At 51.8% G+C, this 17,536-nt stretch overlaps 1 protein-coding gene across 6 annotated transcripts in view; it reads right to left on the bottom strand.

Annotated features, from left to right (window-relative positions):
* Positions 1-17,536, bottom strand: part of CEP104 (centrosomal protein 104) — a gene marked incomplete at its 5' end in the record, with an annotated part of 29,766 nt that overhangs the window by 4,207 nt on the left and 8,023 nt on the right. The window contains 12 exons of one of the 6 annotated variants that reach the window (XM_080358573.1): positions 610-718; positions 1,220-1,290; positions 1,743-1,908; positions 2,103-2,268; positions 6,998-7,135; positions 7,436-7,525; positions 7,928-8,030; positions 8,860-8,975; positions 9,081-9,197; positions 9,939-10,385; positions 11,990-12,373; positions 13,030-13,487. In XM_080358573.1, coding sequence (XP_080214699.1) covers positions 610-718; positions 1,220-1,290; positions 1,743-1,908; positions 2,103-2,268; positions 6,998-7,135; positions 7,436-7,525; positions 7,928-8,030; positions 8,860-8,975; positions 9,081-9,197; positions 9,939-10,385; positions 11,990-12,022 — 1,556 coding nt within the window. Of the gene's footprint in view, positions 1-609; positions 719-1,219; positions 1,291-1,742; positions 1,909-2,102; positions 2,269-5,852; positions 7,136-7,435; positions 7,526-7,927; positions 8,031-8,859; positions 8,976-9,080; positions 9,198-9,938; positions 10,386-10,468; positions 11,093-11,968; positions 12,374-13,029; positions 13,488-13,600; positions 14,443-15,664; positions 15,756-16,275; positions 16,344-16,790; positions 16,930-17,232; positions 17,342-17,536 lie in introns of those variants that run through there. The other 5 variants (XM_080358574.1, XR_013923255.1, XM_080358571.1 and 2 more) reach the window with 5 other exon arrangements.

The raw sequence follows: 17,536 nt of genomic DNA, 5'->3' as shown, positions 1-17,536 counted from the left end.
AAAGCGGCACCCTTGGCTTTCAGCAGAGCTCCCCAGGTTTCTGCAAGTTTAACAGAGCAGGAGCGAATTAAAATTAATCTACTTTCCTTCTGTTTCAATTAGTTAATCTTAAGGGTCCAGATGTAAGGTCACAAGTAGAAATATTACTTTATAAAGATTAATAAATCTATTCCCATTGGATAGGCCAGTATTCTAACATCAAGCAAAATTCTCACGGCCATATAGCTTAATAAAATGAGAGCACCGGCAGAATATTTCCTTCTCTGAGCTCCAACTTGCTGCAGCGTCTGCAAAACCTCGAACAGACTGCAGAGATGTGGACCCCACCTGCCTGTGGCCATTCTAAAATAAAACGGACCTTTGACATCTTGAAGGCTCCACCATTTGAGCTCCCTCAGCATCCATTCAAGTGAACAGTTATTTTAATCTCATGACAGCTAGGTTTTCTCTTCATTAAGCATGAAGAATTAATCCAATCCAGTTAACTCCAAGATGAACATCAACATAAGTTTATTTGAGGACAAACTCAGGAAAGCCCGAGGAATCACCGCTACTTTCAGACAGGCGCTTCTCGTCAAGTATAAATCAGAAGAGAAATGCTGGTCTTACTTGTAGAATCCGCACACCAAGGGCCTCCCACATCTGTCGGCTTCATCGAAACAAGCTTCTGCCCTCTGCCCGTCCAAACTGGGCAGCCCCTCGCAAAACACCCCTTTTCCTGGGGAAAACAGTACAGAACACGGGGCTGAAGGCAGGACACGATCTGCACAGAGCGTTCTGCTCTTGCAAAAACATGTACACATTGTCATGTGCTAGAAAGCGCGTTGGATAAAACTGAAGCACAGGGTTTTGTTTGTAGATGCCACGAGCTTCCTTCTGGGCTCCAGCCACGATGCCACCAGCTGGTGACGGAGCCAGGATGTGTGACCGCTCTGCCAGAGCCCCTGCGCATCCCGGGGCCGTTTCCAGCACCAGTCACGACACACAGCCACGCTGGGACCAGCGCAGCACAAACTGCATCGGCGCTAAGCCATTAACACCAGCGGCATCAGCGGACTAATTTATCTTTAATCATGCAACAAGACAGTGTGCACAACTCAAAGGACAGAGCTGAAACGAGGGAGCGCTCACACTGAGGGTGTTCGTCAGGCAGACAAGTCTGCCCCAGCCTGCGCCACTGACTACACACGAAAGCTGAACTTGCAGCCGTTCCTCTTACCTGCTCGTAAAGCGTCTATTACGATCTCGGAGGCTTCCTCAGGCGGTGAACAAATAATGGCTCCAGAGACTCTGCCGAAGTCAAAAGAAAGATCTTCAGTGAAGACAAGGTTTTCATTCGAATGAACAATGCTCAAAAGCTCCTTTCAGTTACAATATTTTTTATGATAACTGCCTTTAATTTTGAGAGAGTTAAAAAAAAAAAGACATGAAAGCCCACCGCTCCAGAAGAGCAAGTTACGTTACAACAGGAACTCGGCACCTGCTGCCAGGATGAAATACGAGACAACGTATTTAGGTTAGAAGTGGCACAAGGCAACTGCATTGCTTTTCTTGCACCGTGAAGTCTTTTACAGGTGTCCTTTGAAAATGACTTAAAATCTGCTGACTCCTCAGGGGCTCCTGACACCCTACGTAAGGCTCAGCCTGTAACGGCCCCTCGGTCTCACTCCGCTCCCGTACGCACAGCCAGACAAGCGCGGTCTGGATCCGCTACAGCCTCGTGGGGGGGAAGAAACACGCACGGGAGTCGGTGGTGGTCAGTACCGCTGATCGCTGAGCGCCGCATCGGCGTCCTGCTGCCGCAGCACCCTGGTGCCGGCCAGGAACTCGGCGCCAAAGGCACGCTGCACCTCCTCCAGCTGGTCCTCCACCACGTAGAGCAAGCAGCAGCCGTTCTCCTCCAGCAGGCTTTGAAACAAGGCTTTGTTAGCGAGCCCGATGCCGAACAGGGCGAGGCCGATGCCGCCGCTGTGCTGCACGGCGGGCACTGCGCTGTCGGAGGCCTCGGGTGCAGAGGTCCTGGTGTGGAAGGCAGGAAGCGCTGAGGGGCGGCTGGCGGAGGTGGAGGGTGCGGGGTCTCCCCTGGGGGGGGCTGTGCTCACAGTGGGGGTGACGGGCTGCAGGGGAACCAGCGGCTTGTGGCAGGAGGGCGGCGAGGGAACCATGGCGTAGCCGGCGCTGGTGCCGGTGAGGATGAAGGATGGCGAGGAGAGCAGGGAGGGCGCGTCCAGCTGCAGCGGCAGCCCGGGGCTGTCGGCACCTGCGGAGCTGGGGAGAAAGGAGGGGTCTGAGGTGAGGGGCTGCGGTCCCGCAGAGCCCCCCAGCTCCCACACCCCCAGCCAAGAGTCATAGAGTCGTTTTGGTTGGAAGAGACTCTCAAAATCATGGAGTCCAACCATAACCCACCCCTGGCACTGCCCCGTGTCCTGAGAACCTCATGTCCGTCTGTCCAGCCCTCCAGGGATGGTGACTCCAGCACTGCCCTGGGCAGCCTGTTCCAATGCCCCACAGCCCTTTGGGGAAGAAATTGTTCCCCAGATCCAGCCTCAGCCTCCCCTGGCGCAACTTGAGGCCGTTTCCTCTGCTCCTGGCGCTTGTTCCTGGGGAGCAGAGCCCGACCCCCCTGGCTCCAAGCTCCTTTCAGGCAGTTCAGAGATCAGAAGGTCTCCCCTCAGCTCCTGTTCTCCAGCTGAACCCCCAGGTCCCTCAGTCTCCATCACATTGTGCTCCAGCCCCTCACCAGCTCCGCTCCCTTCTCTGCACTCGCTCCAGCACCTCAAGGGCTTTCGTGGTGCGAGGGCCCCAAACCTGCCCCCGGATCGGAGGTGGGGTGGGGAAGGCCGGGCCGCACTCACAGGAGCAGTGGGCCGCGCAGGCCGTGCTGGCGGAGCAGGCGGCGGTTGCGGTAGTGGCGGCCGGACGAGAGGTGCTCCAGGATGCGGTCGCGGCGGACGCGCATGGGCAGCTGGCAGGAGGTGCAGTACAGCGTCTCCACCACGGCCGGCTCGCCCGCCCCGCGCGGCAGCAGCTGCCGCCGCACCGCCAGCTCCGAGAACTCGGCCGCGTAGTCGTGCAGCGTCTTCTTCTTCCGCCCCATGGCGGCGGCGCGGCCCGGCCGGAAGCGGAAGGAGCGGCCCCGTTGCCCGGCAACCGGGCGCCGCGGCCCGGGCGGGAGGCGGAGGCGGCGCGGCCCAGCCCCGAGCAGCCCCGGTGCCGTCCCGTCCCGTCCCGGTCCCGTCCCCTCGGCAGCCGCCGCCGTGGCGGTGCCCGGCGCCTGACAGCGGCGGGAGCGGGGACGAACCGCCTGCGCGGGACGCCGAGCGCCCTCGGGCTGCAGCCGCGGTTCTCAGCCCGGCTCCCCCCACACGCGTCCTCGCCCGGGGGATGGAAGGGAGCAGAGAAGCCCCCGGTGGAGCTCTCGGCGATGTGGATGCTCGCAGGGCCCCGCAGGAGCTGCAGGAACCTGAACCAGAGCTCCGGGAGCAGCTGCAGAGAGCGAGGGCCGAGTACAGCATGGCCACAGGTACGGGGCACACAAAACACCGTTACACCGGCTGCCACCTCCTCTCCTCACGATTCGGCTCCTTTTACCTGGAGAAAATTCTAGGTTAGGCTCTCATGAGCGCAAAACCTCCCGGGTTCAATTGTCGCTTGCAGAGGCCACTGGCTTTGAAAGCAGTTTCTCTGCTCATGCCCACTTGAAATAAAGGAGCCGTGAAGCTTCTGGCAGGGATTGGGTTTGCTGAACAGTCATACCCCAACCCTACAGGTGTCATCTCTTCCTTGCAAAGACAACTGGAGATCCAAGAATCCCAGCTTCGCAGAATCCAATCTGAAAAGGAAATGCTCCAAAAGAAGCTCAGAGAGCGAGAAAATCAGCTACAAGACCTGTCTGCCAAGGTACCGCCCAAGGGCTCGGTGGCCATCGCGTCAGGAGAGCTGCCGCAGGGAGCTCGCGCTTTGTGCAACAGTTCCCTTCCTCCTGGACAGGAGACGTGCAAAACTGAGGTCTAAAATATTTTCTCTTTAAGTTTTGCAGTCTGACAGAAGAACAGGAAGATAAAGAAATGATGGTGACAACAGAGAAGGAGAACTGCAATCTACGACAAGTAAATTCGGTGCAAAGCCTCTATATAAGATTCTTGTATTACCTGCTTAGTTGTCCTTGTTTTAGGCTTGGGGGAGTTTGCCACATTAAAAAACCCCTACTCAATCCAGTAGTTTTAAGAGAAAACCCCAAGTACTAACGGCTACCAGTACTGGCAGGGCTGTTAATCTGTAGACTCTGCCCAGGAAATACAAGAAGCATTTAGGCCAGATACTGGGAAGATGCAGCCAAGCCTGCTCGCCTTCTTCCTCGCAATAATGATTTGTGTGTCCCCTCAGGTTGTCGCAGAACAAGAATCCAAAGTGGCTGAGCAGAGCCAGCTGATCGGCGAGCTGCAGGAGACAGTGGGGCAGCTGCAGGATGAGGTTCGGAGCAGCCGGTACCAGCTCCGCCAGCAGCAGCAGGCGCGGGACGCCGCGCAGAGCCAGGCAGAGGCCCTGCAGCACCAGGAGCTGCAAACGCGGGTGGCACTCGAGTGCCTGACCAGCAGGGTAAGTGTGACCCCGCACTGCAGTCCTGCCTCTTCCTGCAGACACTTCAACCATTCCAAGCACAGGACGCAAAAGCTTAGAGATACCTGGGGCAGCAGCACAGCGGGAGCAGCACCAGGGCACCGCAGCCCTTTGCTCTCGGGACCCCGCTTCCCGGGGCCAGAGGTGCAGGAAACTCAGCCCATTTGCTTCCCAGCTTTTTAGGATGCGGCGCTTATGTCACTCACAAAGCCAACAGGCCTCAAATACCGGGAGCCTTTGAGAAACAAGTTCAGGACAGTTACATCACCAGATTTCTAATATCCTTCCAGACTCAAAATAACAGGTATCACCTTAAAGCCATTTCCTGCAGGTGTACGTGCCGGGTAGCAAGTACAGAGCCCAACGCCTGGGTAAGGGACTCAGTCTACCCAGAAACACATCATAATCACAGTACTTGAAACAAAGCCCAGCCAAACTGCCTGTAATTTCACATAGGGACGGTCCGTTTCATCCTTCCCTAGTACTTCGTCCAACAGTGTGGTCTCTGTAAATCCATGCAAATGTCAAAGAATTGTATATAAAGACTAAACACACCTACTTTTTTATCAAAAGTTTGAAAGGTATCGAAACAAAATAATCCAGGCTACGTTCAGCACAGCAGGCATGAAGGCTCCCCAGGCAGAGCTGACGGACGAGGAGGTGCTGGAGGCGATGCAGGTACGCGGCTCTTCCACTGCTCCTGGCGGCCGGCAAGGGGCTGACGGGAGAGCCCCTGCAGCACCGCGCTCCACCCCGTGCCCTCCGCCTTATACACACCCCTCGTTTCAGAAAATAATCAGTGAACGGATGGATTTCTATCACTTGCTGAAACAGAAAGGCATCAAGACCCCATCGCTCCCCAACATTGACACGTCTACTTTAACGCCTCCCAGTTCCAAGGGAAGGAGAAAGAGCCCGGCAAGGTAGCGTCTTCTAACGCCCCAGAGGAACACGCCGCCAATTCAGGCTCCTGTTCCTTGGGTTTCACATGGTGATTTACTAACAAATTAAAACTTGTTTTACTGAAATCAAGTTCTACGGGAATATCTACTTGAATTGTTTGAACACCAGTAGCTAGACAGCGTGACGTTGCCATTTTCGCAGTATACGAGAGCGGCTCTGGCGAGTTGTGTGGTTACACGACTGGAAAATTCACCAATACCACAACAAGTGACAATGACTGCGAGAACTGGTTTATTTTTCCACTCAGTACGCAAGTCCCAACACATGGCCACATTTGATGTGCTACCTGGAAGTTCAGTTAGAGCTCTCTATATCCAGTCCAACCATTACCCCAGCACTGTCCAGTCCACAACTAAACCATGTCCCGAGGCCATCCAACCCATGGAGAGGTTTGCATTCATCCAGGTAGTAGCCTGGATGGAAACTGCAGAACTTAGAACCACTCAACCACCTGTATTTTGGAAGGTGTCCCCAACATTCTCACATGGGAGTGACAGAGGAGGGCCGAGTGGGCAAGAGTGCTGGTATTCTGGGCATTTGAGGAGCTTTAGTAGTGTTGACTAAGGCAGCGTTAGCTCTCTGAATGGAACTGAACTTTGTGAGCAAGAACAAATTCAGTCCTCGACCAACAGTAACTCCAGGGGCACACACGAGGTCACCACATCGGCACTTCCACAGGGACGGACAATGGCTCTAACGCACCGCGACACACAAACCCCTGCAGTAAATTCAGCCTGAAATGGCAGCTGTGTTCACAGCCCAACGCAGAAACCGTCGCTTAGAACTCAGTCCTCAAGTTCTAACAGCAACCACCTTTTCACAATTACTCCAGATATAAAACGACGCAGAATGAGGTGTTAGCGAAGCAGTTTTGCGTTCTGTCTTCAGCACCAGCACATATAACACGACTCCGTTTCACTGCTGTCACCTACTGGATTTCTCAGCTTAGCTGCCAAAACAATAATCCAGCTGAAGCACCAGGAAGCAATACTGATCTTACAGAGAAACATGACTGCACGCTCCTTTGAGAAATGCTAAGATGTCACAACGATTACAAGTTCATGCACTCTCTCTGCCTGTAGGTTTGCATTTGAAGACGCTGTTATCTCTACTTGGTCACAACACTGATGACTCTCTATTAAGGCTGAAAGAATGAAACGCTCCCTGGCCAAGCGGGATGCTCTGCATCTTAAAACCCAAACCATCTCAGGCGGGATGCTCTGCATCTGAAAACCCAAACCACCTCACTGCGTGCAAGGTGCCTTGTTGAACACGGGTTAAAAAAAAAATGGAATAATTTTCTTAGCTGTGATAGCTGCTAACGTATCACAGTCAGAAGGGAGGAAACTGTGGCTAGGTCAGTTTTCGAAGGATAAAGTACTCTCAAGTTTCCATCCGTGTCCAGCACTCGCACCTGCTCCAGTGCCAACGGGACGTTCCTGGGCTCTGTGTTCTGGTCCAAGTTCACTGGTGCACAAAGAGCATCCGATTCATTATCCGAGCCCGAGTCTTCCTTGTTTTCCAAGGTAGATCTGTTCAGTTCTGCAATTTTCTGTTAAAAGCAAAATACAGAAAACAAGATTAATTATGTTCAAAGTCAAACCATAAATTTCCAATTGAGGCAACGCATTATTTACCCTGGTGAATGTTCAGGTTTGCCAGTTAGGATACAAAAATATAAAACCCATTGTGATACAGCATGAATGGAAGTGTATGTGAAGCAGAGGGAATAATAACACTGCGACTACAATAAAAATCAACTTCTGTATTCTTCTCGACACATGTGAGCAATTAAACATTTCACTAAGCAGCACACAAAGAACAGATGGCATTATTTTACTGAGCTTCTTACCAGAATTAGTGTGTCCATAACATCTTTGCATATCTGTAAACTGGTGTCGCTCGTCACTTCTAGAAACAGATCCCGGGTGTCTTTTCTAACCTGTAGGAATTGCACAGGTACAGTAAGGAATGAGAACACACTCACTTGGCACCACCTCCATATGCAGATGGAGTGAAACGCTTTTGTGCTCCATTCAGGCACAGGCCAAGCGCTGCCTTTCTCTCCAAGTCCAAGTCCCTGTTCCTGCACCTCAGCACGGCTGCCCTGCAGACCGGTGCGCTGCACAGCGTAACAGAGCTCTGCACATCCACCAAAAACACAACTCCAAGGTCCATCTCAATCTGACAGTCCAGCACAGGAGATTCAGGCTTTACAGATTCATATTTGGAATGCAATCACAAGTTTCATGGAACTGCACATATCTTTGAACTTGGAGTTAAATGTCTATCGGTAAAAAGAAATACTGTTTGTGATGAATGTATTTCCATTAAGAGAGATTACCTTTGTTTTCTCACTGTTGGTGATGGGTGGGAAAGAAATCACGGCTCCCTCAGCATCCACAAGACATGGGTAGTTATCTTTGCCGTCCAACAGCTGGAGGTACCTGCCAAGAACAAAAAGTGGGCAACTGAAACAGCAGCTGGATACAGCGGCACAAGACAGCGATGAAAGCAAATCGGCGTGTTCCTGATCTACCACGTAGCAAAACCAGAAGTCGAAGCACTAAACTTCAGCAATGCAGTATCAGGGTGGCAGAGCTGCGGAAAGCACCGGCTGCAGGGAGCATCGGGCTGGGACCGCAAAGTGACTCACGTTTAAACATCCATGCTGTTGAAGTACAGATGAGCTCCTGGAGCTTTCAAAGATCTCAGTGCTCAAACAGGAATAGCAGAGCGTGCTGCCTGAGCCTTCCAGACAGTGTACTCTGTTTTCTCTTATCCACTATGGCAACATACAGTTCTCCCAACGCGTACTTGCCCAATTTCCCCACACTGTGCGAGTGATGGATCTGGGCGGTGAACAGGGACACTGCGCATTATAGTACATCTGTTCCTACACGTGGATTTACCGCACCTCTGATTCCCTTTGTTTATTGAATGTGCACAACATACGCTTCATTCCTCCTTGTTTCCTATTTCCTACACTAAATATATTTGTCACCTCTAAGAATAATTCACATGACAAGAATTTACTCTTGATGCAGCTCGAAGTAATGGAAGGCATTCATCACGCTCCTTTCCCTCCAGGTCACTCTTCATGTGTAAATTCAGCTCACTGGTTTTCATCTCAAGCTCGTGCTGGGTTTGTCAGCCCCATCACCGTTACAGATGATGCTTTATAATACATTTGAGAACCCTTTCTGCAGTGCCATTTTTCCACATGCGTTACCAAATTCACCTGAAGAAAAAGCAGCAAGAGATCAGTGCACTGACCTGTGCAAGCCGGAAACGTTCTGCCGCTTCTTCTGTTTCCTCTGCTCCTCAGCTTCTAACTGCAGCTGGCGGAGAAGATCCTTTGCCTTGATCTCCTTGCGGCCCAGGGGCGTTATCTACAGCGCAAGAGAAAATATTTGACCGAGTTTAAAGCTCAGTGTGAGCCACAACGCACACCGGACGAACAGGCGTGGAGAGGCCCCGGGAGCCACTGGCCCCACCTTCAGCTCCTCGGGGGGCTGCACGTCGTACAGCAGAGGACCTTTGATCAGCTGCAAGTCGTGGGTGGCAATCGTGGCCGCCGTCCGCCGTTCACAGATGTCTTCGTGCAGCTTAGTCTAAAACATAAGGAATGCCATCAAAATGTACCCAAAATATCAACATGATTTACTCCCCCTAAGGTTCAGATTCTTCTCTATTTAACGTTTGTGGCATTATCAGCCAGGTGAGTAACGCTTCTGCACTAAACAGAGCCTTTCTCTTCACCTGTGAAATTATTTTATGCGAGTTACAACCCAAATGTAAAGATAACAAAGCACAGTACATCGCATGTTTCTCAACTGGGAGACACAACAGCTTTAAATGAGAAAACAATCACAAATACGCGAGTCTCGTGATCTGAAAGAAGCCAATACCTGCCACCTAATGGAGAGCGCACGATGTGCCAGGTGAAAGTCTGCGGTTACCATACCCCGGTTGGAAGGTTCGGCATGCCAGACAGTTTTAGCGCAGATCAGGGAACCTGGCGCCAAACCTGGGTACTGCTGGCGTGGAGGCAGCTTTAGTGTTAGTTCTCAACAGGTTCCACAGCATTAACAAGTTATTGTTACACAGGCAGCACAAACACATGTGCGTTCATCACCCCCTCACAGTAACCATCCCGTTGGGTGCTTCAGGAGAACCGGTTCTGCTCCCACAGACCGCCCGGCGCGGGCAGAGGCCGCGCTGCACCGCCGACTGCCAGACCCGCACCACCCCACAGAAGGATCGGAACTGCTCTGCTGGAAGGAGCCTCAAACCGCGCGCTTCCAACGCTGCCAGTAACGTTCCTGTTACAAACACGTAACTGCAGCACCCACCTGTGCGGTCAGGAACCTCTTCAGAGCATTTCCCGGCTTCAGGTTCACTCCCTTCAGCACGCAGCACACAATGAAGGGCCGAACGTCTTTGACGCCTGGGCTGGCTTTGACCACCAAGGGCGCTGGGTTTTCAGAGATGTGCAGAACCTTGACCAGCAGCTTGCTCGCCTCTTCCAGCTCATCCTGCTCCGCATCCCCACCGTCCTTCTTCTGCTGCTTCTCCCTCTTCTTCTTCCTGGCCTCCTCTCTGGCGTTCTCAGCCTTCCCCTTCCCGCGGCCGCCGGCCCGCAGGTACTCCAGGATGGCCTTTGTCTGGCAGCCGTTGACCATCTTCTCCAGCCGCTTGTCCTTCAGCTGGTTGCCCCTGAAGTTGGCCTCCTTCAGGCGGGGGCAGTCGGCCAGCGCGGCGGGCAGCTCCCGCAGCTGGTTGTTGGCCACGTCCAGGCTCTGGAGGAGACAGACACACAGACAGGGCGCTCAGGGCGCTGGGGGACCCGGCTGGGCGGCTGGGACCGCGGGGCCGCCCGCACCTTGAGCGCCGGCAGGGCGGCGATGTCGGCGCCCAGCTCCGCCACCTCGTTGTCGGCCGCCTCCAGGCGGCTGAGCAGCGGGAAGGGCGCGTGGGCAGCGGGGGGCAGGAGCGCGCCGGGCAGCGCCCGCAGCCGGTTCCCGGAGAGCAGCAGCGCCTGCAGCTGCGGGGCGGCGCGGGCCAGCCCGGGGCCCAGCTCCCGCAGCCGGTTGCCGCTCAGGTTGAGGCTGCGCAGCTGCGGGAAGGCCGGGGCTCCCCCCGGGGCCTCCCCGGGCCCGCCCAGCGCGGCGGGCAGCGCCTCCAGGCCGTTCCCGGACAGGTCGAGCAGGCGGAGGGCCGGCAGCGGCCCGCCCAGCCCCGCGCCCAGCCCGGCGGGGCCCAGCGCGTTGCCGCTCAGCACCAGCGTGTGCAGCGCGGGCAGCGCGGCCGCCAGCCCCGGGCCCAGCTCCCGCAGCGCCGCGCAGCCGCTCAGCTCCAGCGACTGCAGCAGCGGCAGCGCCAGCAGCGCCGCGGGCAGCCGCCCCCCGCCCGCCGCCACCCGCTCCGCCACGGCCGGCCCGGCCAGCGCCAGCTCCCGCCGCCGCTCCCGCGCCGCCGCCTCCAGCTCCGGCCAGCCCGCCGCCATGGCCGCTCCGCCCGGCCCGCCCGCCGTCACCGCCCCGCTCCGCTCGGCCCGCCCGCCGTCACCGCCCCGCTCCGCTCGGCCCGCCCGCCGTCACCGCCCCGCTCGGCTCCGCTTGGCCCGCCCGCCCGGGCACCCGGCGGGGCTGAGCCCCGGGGAGCGGCGGCCGCGGCCGCCCCGCGCCCCACGGCCAACCACAGACCCACCGCAGCAAGTGACGTCCTAAACGTAACCCAAGGGACCACGCTGTGGTCACTGTCACCCAGTCCGCAACCGCCAACCTAAACGTGTAAATCCCTTCAGGTGAAATCAGTCTGACAACACCAACCGGAGAGACTGACCTTGCAGCTTTGGACCTTCCGAAACCCGCACAATTAGTCGAGTCTCTTCAATAAAGTGTCCTTTAGCTCAACGTTGCTCATTATGATTATGTAATGCAATATGCAAATGTCCAACCAATTGGCTCTTTAGGACTGCCCTGAGCAGATAACATTTTGTATTTAACAGCTGCTACTTTTCTTGCTGGCGTGCTGGCTTTATTCCAGCATCCAGACTGCCCAACTCCTTAATAAACAGCATCTTTGTGTGCTAAATTTGGCTCATTTGTATGCACAGTGGGTAAAGAACCCCGGGTTTGGAACAAGGACATCACTACAGAACAGCGTTTGCCACAGCCGTGCACCACGAACACCGCAAGGTGCTCCGCTGGCATTGCTGCTGCGGCCACGCTCCCGCCAGCCCGGACCCGCGGCTGTCGCAGCAGCTCCAGAATGCACAGGTACCGTCTGAACTTGCTAAACAAATTTATTAAATAAGTGCAATAAAAATAACTTAGATGCTCAACCCAAGCGATTCTTTTCTCTTGAAATGATAGCGATAAATGCTCTAGGCTTTAAATACCTTATCTGCTTGTCCAGTACTTAGGGACGGCATAATTACGTAATTGCTCTCCTGGGGTAGCGAACTCCAGGCGGTCACGTTAGCTGCATTCCCGGCTGCTCCCGCTCGGCTCTGCCGGCTGGATGGATGAAAACAGCGTGGTTGGCATTCAGGTCCAGGACGGAAAAAGAGATCAGACAGAAAAAAGCCCACGCGGCAGGGACGACGGTCTGTTCCTCCTCCAACAACCACGTCCCGTCATCGCTGACTGAAGTTTCCTGAGAACTCCTTGTGCGAGCCAGACCTGCCCCTGGGCAACAGTTTTGCTCTGGAATATTTTGCTCAAGACTTCACGGCACAGGAACGAACTCCACGGTGTTTTTCACACCAGTGTGTATTTTGCCACTGCAGAAAACACAGGTTGTTTATTAAACGAAAGGAAGCAGCCCAGCGAAACCAGCCTTGAGAAGTGACACTGGCGGTACTGCTGTGCCCCCCGCCCCGCAGAACCAATGGCTATTCTGCTTGCATAAGGAACCAGGTCCTCAAATAGGAACCTGTGTCACTGAAGTGACACATACACAAATACACATGTATTTGTTAAGATAGATAGTCCTAGCGTATATATATAATCATTAATATATATATTTGGAAGAGTTCAAGAAACAGTTTATATAAAGACTTCGAAAATATGAGCGCACTGATGTACCTGTAAAATTGAAACGCTTGTGGACAGGCTGCACGCAAACTATCAAAACTGCATTTTACAAAATCAGTGCTGCATATACAAAACAATACCGCAAATTCACTTTGTGGTAGAAAAAACAAAACTAAACAAAACAACAACAAAAAACCACAAACAACAAAAAAAACAACCAAAAGAACCAACCCCGAAAACTTCTCCCGTCACCATGATCACTCCGTGCCCCACTAAGGTTGGTTTGTTTCTTTTCTTTAGGGGCTATTTCTTGGGGATATATTTCAGAATTAACTCTTGAGATTTTTAAAGCATAACCTGAATTTCTACAGTAGCTCCATCAATACACACTCTTCTTACACACCAATGGGACTCTCACAGTTCAGCTTCATTCTCTTGTCAAGTGGACTAATAAGGCACTTGGTGCAGGCGAGGCAGCGCCAGCAGCTATTCCGTGTTCCCCCCATGCCGTGTCCAACCAGCCCTTTCGCTGTTGTATTTGGTGCTAATTCTCGGCGTTGAGTAGCGCTCTGGGTGCTGCTCCCCTGTATTTAAAACTCAAAACCTGACATATTTGCAAAGGCTTCCACAGCAAAACCTTTTTCCTTTTAGCAGAGTCGTGAGGAAGGATTTTGCTGGATGGAATTGTCTACCCGTTGATTGGTTCCAGTGTTTATCCGTGCAGGATCACACAAGTCCTTCAGATACCCCAGACGCACATTTCCTACAGCCTGACAGCTATTTCCTTCTATACGTGCACACATTTTTCATCATCAGCTGCACATCAGAGCCGATGAGTGATGGCCTTGCTGAGGCACCAACATCACCATCACATCAAAGGAACCCGTGCGACTGCAACGCGCCTGGTTTGCTCCTTGCAAATCCATATTTTCAATGGCATCCAGTCTAATTGGGATGAATTCTCTGTAAACGCACTGATGCGGTGCAGAAGTACACCCAGCCAGCACACAGTTTAACTTGCAACCTATTTGTCTACCACACGTGACTGATGGTAAGACAAAGAACAATTATTTGGACTATTACTTTCAGCATGTTATAAAGTCAATTTTGGCAGAAAACTATTAGCAATATATTCTGCAATTATTACATTGAAGTGATCAAGTAGTAAAGTCAGCTAATACAGGTATTACTGCCCAAGCTTTCAGAATATATAACTGCAAACAAGTGCCATGCTTAGATCAAAAGAACAAATGCCTTTCAGCTCTGTCCTCCATGTCTAGTACAATTTCTGCATAGTAGGTTTCTTGCTCTTCCCCCCAGTAAATCCAAACCACAAATGCCTGCGGTGTCTGCGCCTCCAGGAAATCCCTTACCGGATCTCAAACCCCAGGAACCAGCCGAAGGCCAATGCAAGAGCTGCTGGCGCCGCGCAGGGAGCGGGGCAGCGCAGGCTGGGCCACAGCTCGTGCACATTTCTAACGCCAGCATTGCTAGGAGAAAACCGGAGCGCTGCACAGACAGTAACGCCAACGTTACTGCACTAGGAAGAGCCACTCCAGGCTGCTGAACAGCCCTGGGGAGTCAAACCACAAAGAGGATGGGAGTAGCGCACGTGTTTTAAATAACTAATAATAACTATATGCCCAGTTATTAAGACAAAGGAGAAAATACTTGTCCTGTCATCGCTTTGAGTATGTTTTGCCAGTGCTTTTATTTGGGCCCCCTACTGGGGTTGGGATCTTGCTTCCTATAGAGGGAGGTCGAGCTTTTGCTCCTGAAGGACCTGGCTTCCTGAAATACAGGCCACCTAGTTTGCCTGCGAAGAGAAAATACAGATAGTTATTGCAAGCACATCTAGTCCCAGTCAGGAATTTTATCTCCTAGTTTGACTCTTGAGATATCTGAAGCCTGACTGAGCGATGCGAGTGACCGACAGCTGGCCGGCACGCAGCCTGGGGCGCAGCCCACGCCGGGAGCGGGGACCGACCCGGGGGGGTTCCCCTTCTGTCTCCAGGAGGCTCTGGAGCTTTAGCTTTATCCTGCAGCATTTCAGTTCCTTCTGACTGTGTTTCTGAATTCTAAGCAGCAGGAAATTATCCAGTGTTCACATTAGCAAGCAGTAATGACGAGGATAGAGACAGACAGACATGACTGTGGGTCCAGCTCAAGACTGGAAACTGCCAAGTTGGACCACATGCACTGACAAGAGCTGAAAGAGACAACTACACAATTCTTTCCAGGAACTTGGGATTGTTGTGAAACGCAGATGTGAGCAAAGCGAATACCAGAGAGAGGAGGTGAACTCGAGCAGGGACGGCGGACGGCAGAACTCTGCAGAGTCTGGAGGAGGAGAGGTGTTGCGTGTGAGTGGCTGAAAGAGCTTTGGTGCTGCAGGCAGTGAAAATAGCTTGTTTGTTTAACTTCTCTGTTCAGGAAATAAAAGGATTTTGCATGTGCTTCATAAATAAAGATGACTGTTAAAAAAACCACCTGACATCAGCATCAATTTATCTTTGCTGATGAAGGAGCTGCACAATCATAAATTCTGCCTAGCTCCTGGGTCTGAGCTGAAAAGGAAGAGCAGTACACAGCACTAACTATTCAATTCATCTTGTAATTAGGATCAGATTAGCATCCTCTGATTGGACATTAAAAGCTAAATCAGGCTCTCACTTCCCTGTGTCAGCATTCAGGAGCTTTCCAGAACGTTAACTGTTTGGTATCACCACCGATTGTTCTCACGGCCACACTACTATGCAGAAACAAGACTGAGCTGATCAGCCTCTGAAATACACCAGTTTCCACAACCAACGGAGCTAATGCCCAAGTTTGGAAATTATTATTATTATTATTGAATGATTTCAAGGATTTGCTAAGTCTACTGTAGTCTGTACCAGAGAAATCTCAGTAGGTTACACAAACGCAAAACGCAAGTTGAACAAGCAATGAAGAGCCAGCTTGCTTTCAAGGCTGAAATACTTCAGTAAAGGTGATATGGTAAAAAACACAATCATCATTATCACAAAATTGTATCTTACCCGGCTGCACCAGGAGAGTTTTATTCATTGCGAACAACCTCCGTTGATTCATTTTACAGCCATCGTTGCTCATGAGGTGAAACTTCCAGGCCTGCAGTCAATTAAAAAGAAGTTATATAACAAATCCAGCAAAATTAGCTGATCTTGTATCTAGTCACTGTGTGCGCACTCAGACTTTTCAAAACACGGGGAAACGAGAGTTGCAGACAGATTTTATGGCAATAGCACTTTAATCTGCTCACTCATAAAAGCATGAACACCTTACGACTTACTGAGTGGAACAGAAATTAATGTACCATTTTTTTAATATAACTTAAAAGTCACATCACACTAAAACAACAACCCACCATCCAGATGCCAGAAGTTGGAAGTGAGTGACCTTCATTGTGGTTTTAAAATTTTCTTAATTAAAAACCGAGTTAAAATCAGGAAAAAACATGAAAAATCTTTTCATCTATACATATTTTTAAGTGAAACAGCGTGGGCACAACTACATGGTTATGAGAATAGTTAAAACATCCAGCAACCAGGGGTAGGAGCTGCTATTACAGAAAACACGAGCAGCTCTTCACCCAGACAACAGCACCAGAGCGGTGGAGCGGGCACCGTACCTCCTCTCCCGGAGGGAAGTTGTCGTGGCACAGCGGGCAATGGTTCGCCACGTCTTCTGGTCTGGCAGCTGAAATAATTCGAAAAATAGTGTAAGAATGGCAAAGACAGGCTAATTCCAAATACAAGAGAACTTGCGCAACAAAGAACATGAAACTACCCCATGGCTAATCCAGCTCCTACCCGATTATCATCGACTGCTCCCAAAGAAGTCCTGTGCTTAACCATCCACAGCAAAACAAGCGCAAAAGGAGTGGTGGGGCTTGACCCGCAAGGATGTGGTACAGACCCTGCTCTCCTCCCTTGTCCTCCCCATGTGCATTCACAGAAATGAAGCATTCCAAGCACTGGGAAACTCAGGCATTTATTCCACAAGTGTTCCCCCTGGAGGAGTCACTTAGATTCCTAAATCCACAGTCAGTACCTACATAGCAGCAGTCTGACTTGCCAAAAAGACACAGCATTTGAAAGTCTGACTGACTCCTGCAGTTGAACCTTCCTGTTGGAAAGTACTCACGATTGCAAGTCTTGTTCTTCAGATGTTTGGGCAACTCATCTTTTGGAAGGGCCTCGGAGCACCGGTGACACTGCCCAAAGCTGTCCTTTTTGTCACAGTCGGTCAACAAGTGCTCCGTCAGGCTCGCTATTTCCACCACCTGCAACAGAGCGAGAGGCACCCAAGATTTGTATCGCATCCCATAAAGAAGGGCAGTACTCAAAAAACTGCTTACGTGAGTTTTACAAGTCTCACTTTCCAAAATGACAAAAGGTAAATGAAATTTTAGTCCAGTTAATACTGGTGCTATAACATAATGCTGCTCTTTTCCAAAGGCACTACCCGAGATCACACGGTTCTGTTCAGAATTCATCTGCCTTAGCGCTAAATATCTTGTGGCACCTTAGAACCAGAATAACAACAGTGAATGTCTTGCAGCAGCTCTAGAAAGTTCATGCCCAACCTGTTTGCAGTGCTCACATCTGGTTAGCATGGGGCAGTGCTTCCAGTAGTGCAGATCCAACCCCTCCTCTGTGAAGGATTCGTCCCTTTCACCACAAAAAATACATAAGCTAGGGAAAAAAAACACAAACATCAGTAACGTCACAGGGTGAAAGAGGTGAACCCCGTTCCCTTCATTAGAAACTGTCCTGAAAAGCAGCTAACATTTTGTACAGCTCATTTTCCCTATGTAGTGCTGACCTTCAGACAGGGCATGAACAGATACTACTATACCATTTATGGTAAATACACCTAAAAAGCATTTG

The sequence above is a fragment of the Nesoenas mayeri genome (assembly GCF_963082525.1).
Source record: "Nesoenas mayeri genome assembly, chromosome: 24".
Lineage (NCBI taxonomy): Eukaryota > Metazoa > Chordata > Aves > Columbiformes > Columbidae > Nesoenas > Nesoenas mayeri.
The sequence above is the reverse complement of the archived record's forward strand: the minus strand, read 5'-3'. Positions and strand labels throughout refer to the sequence as shown.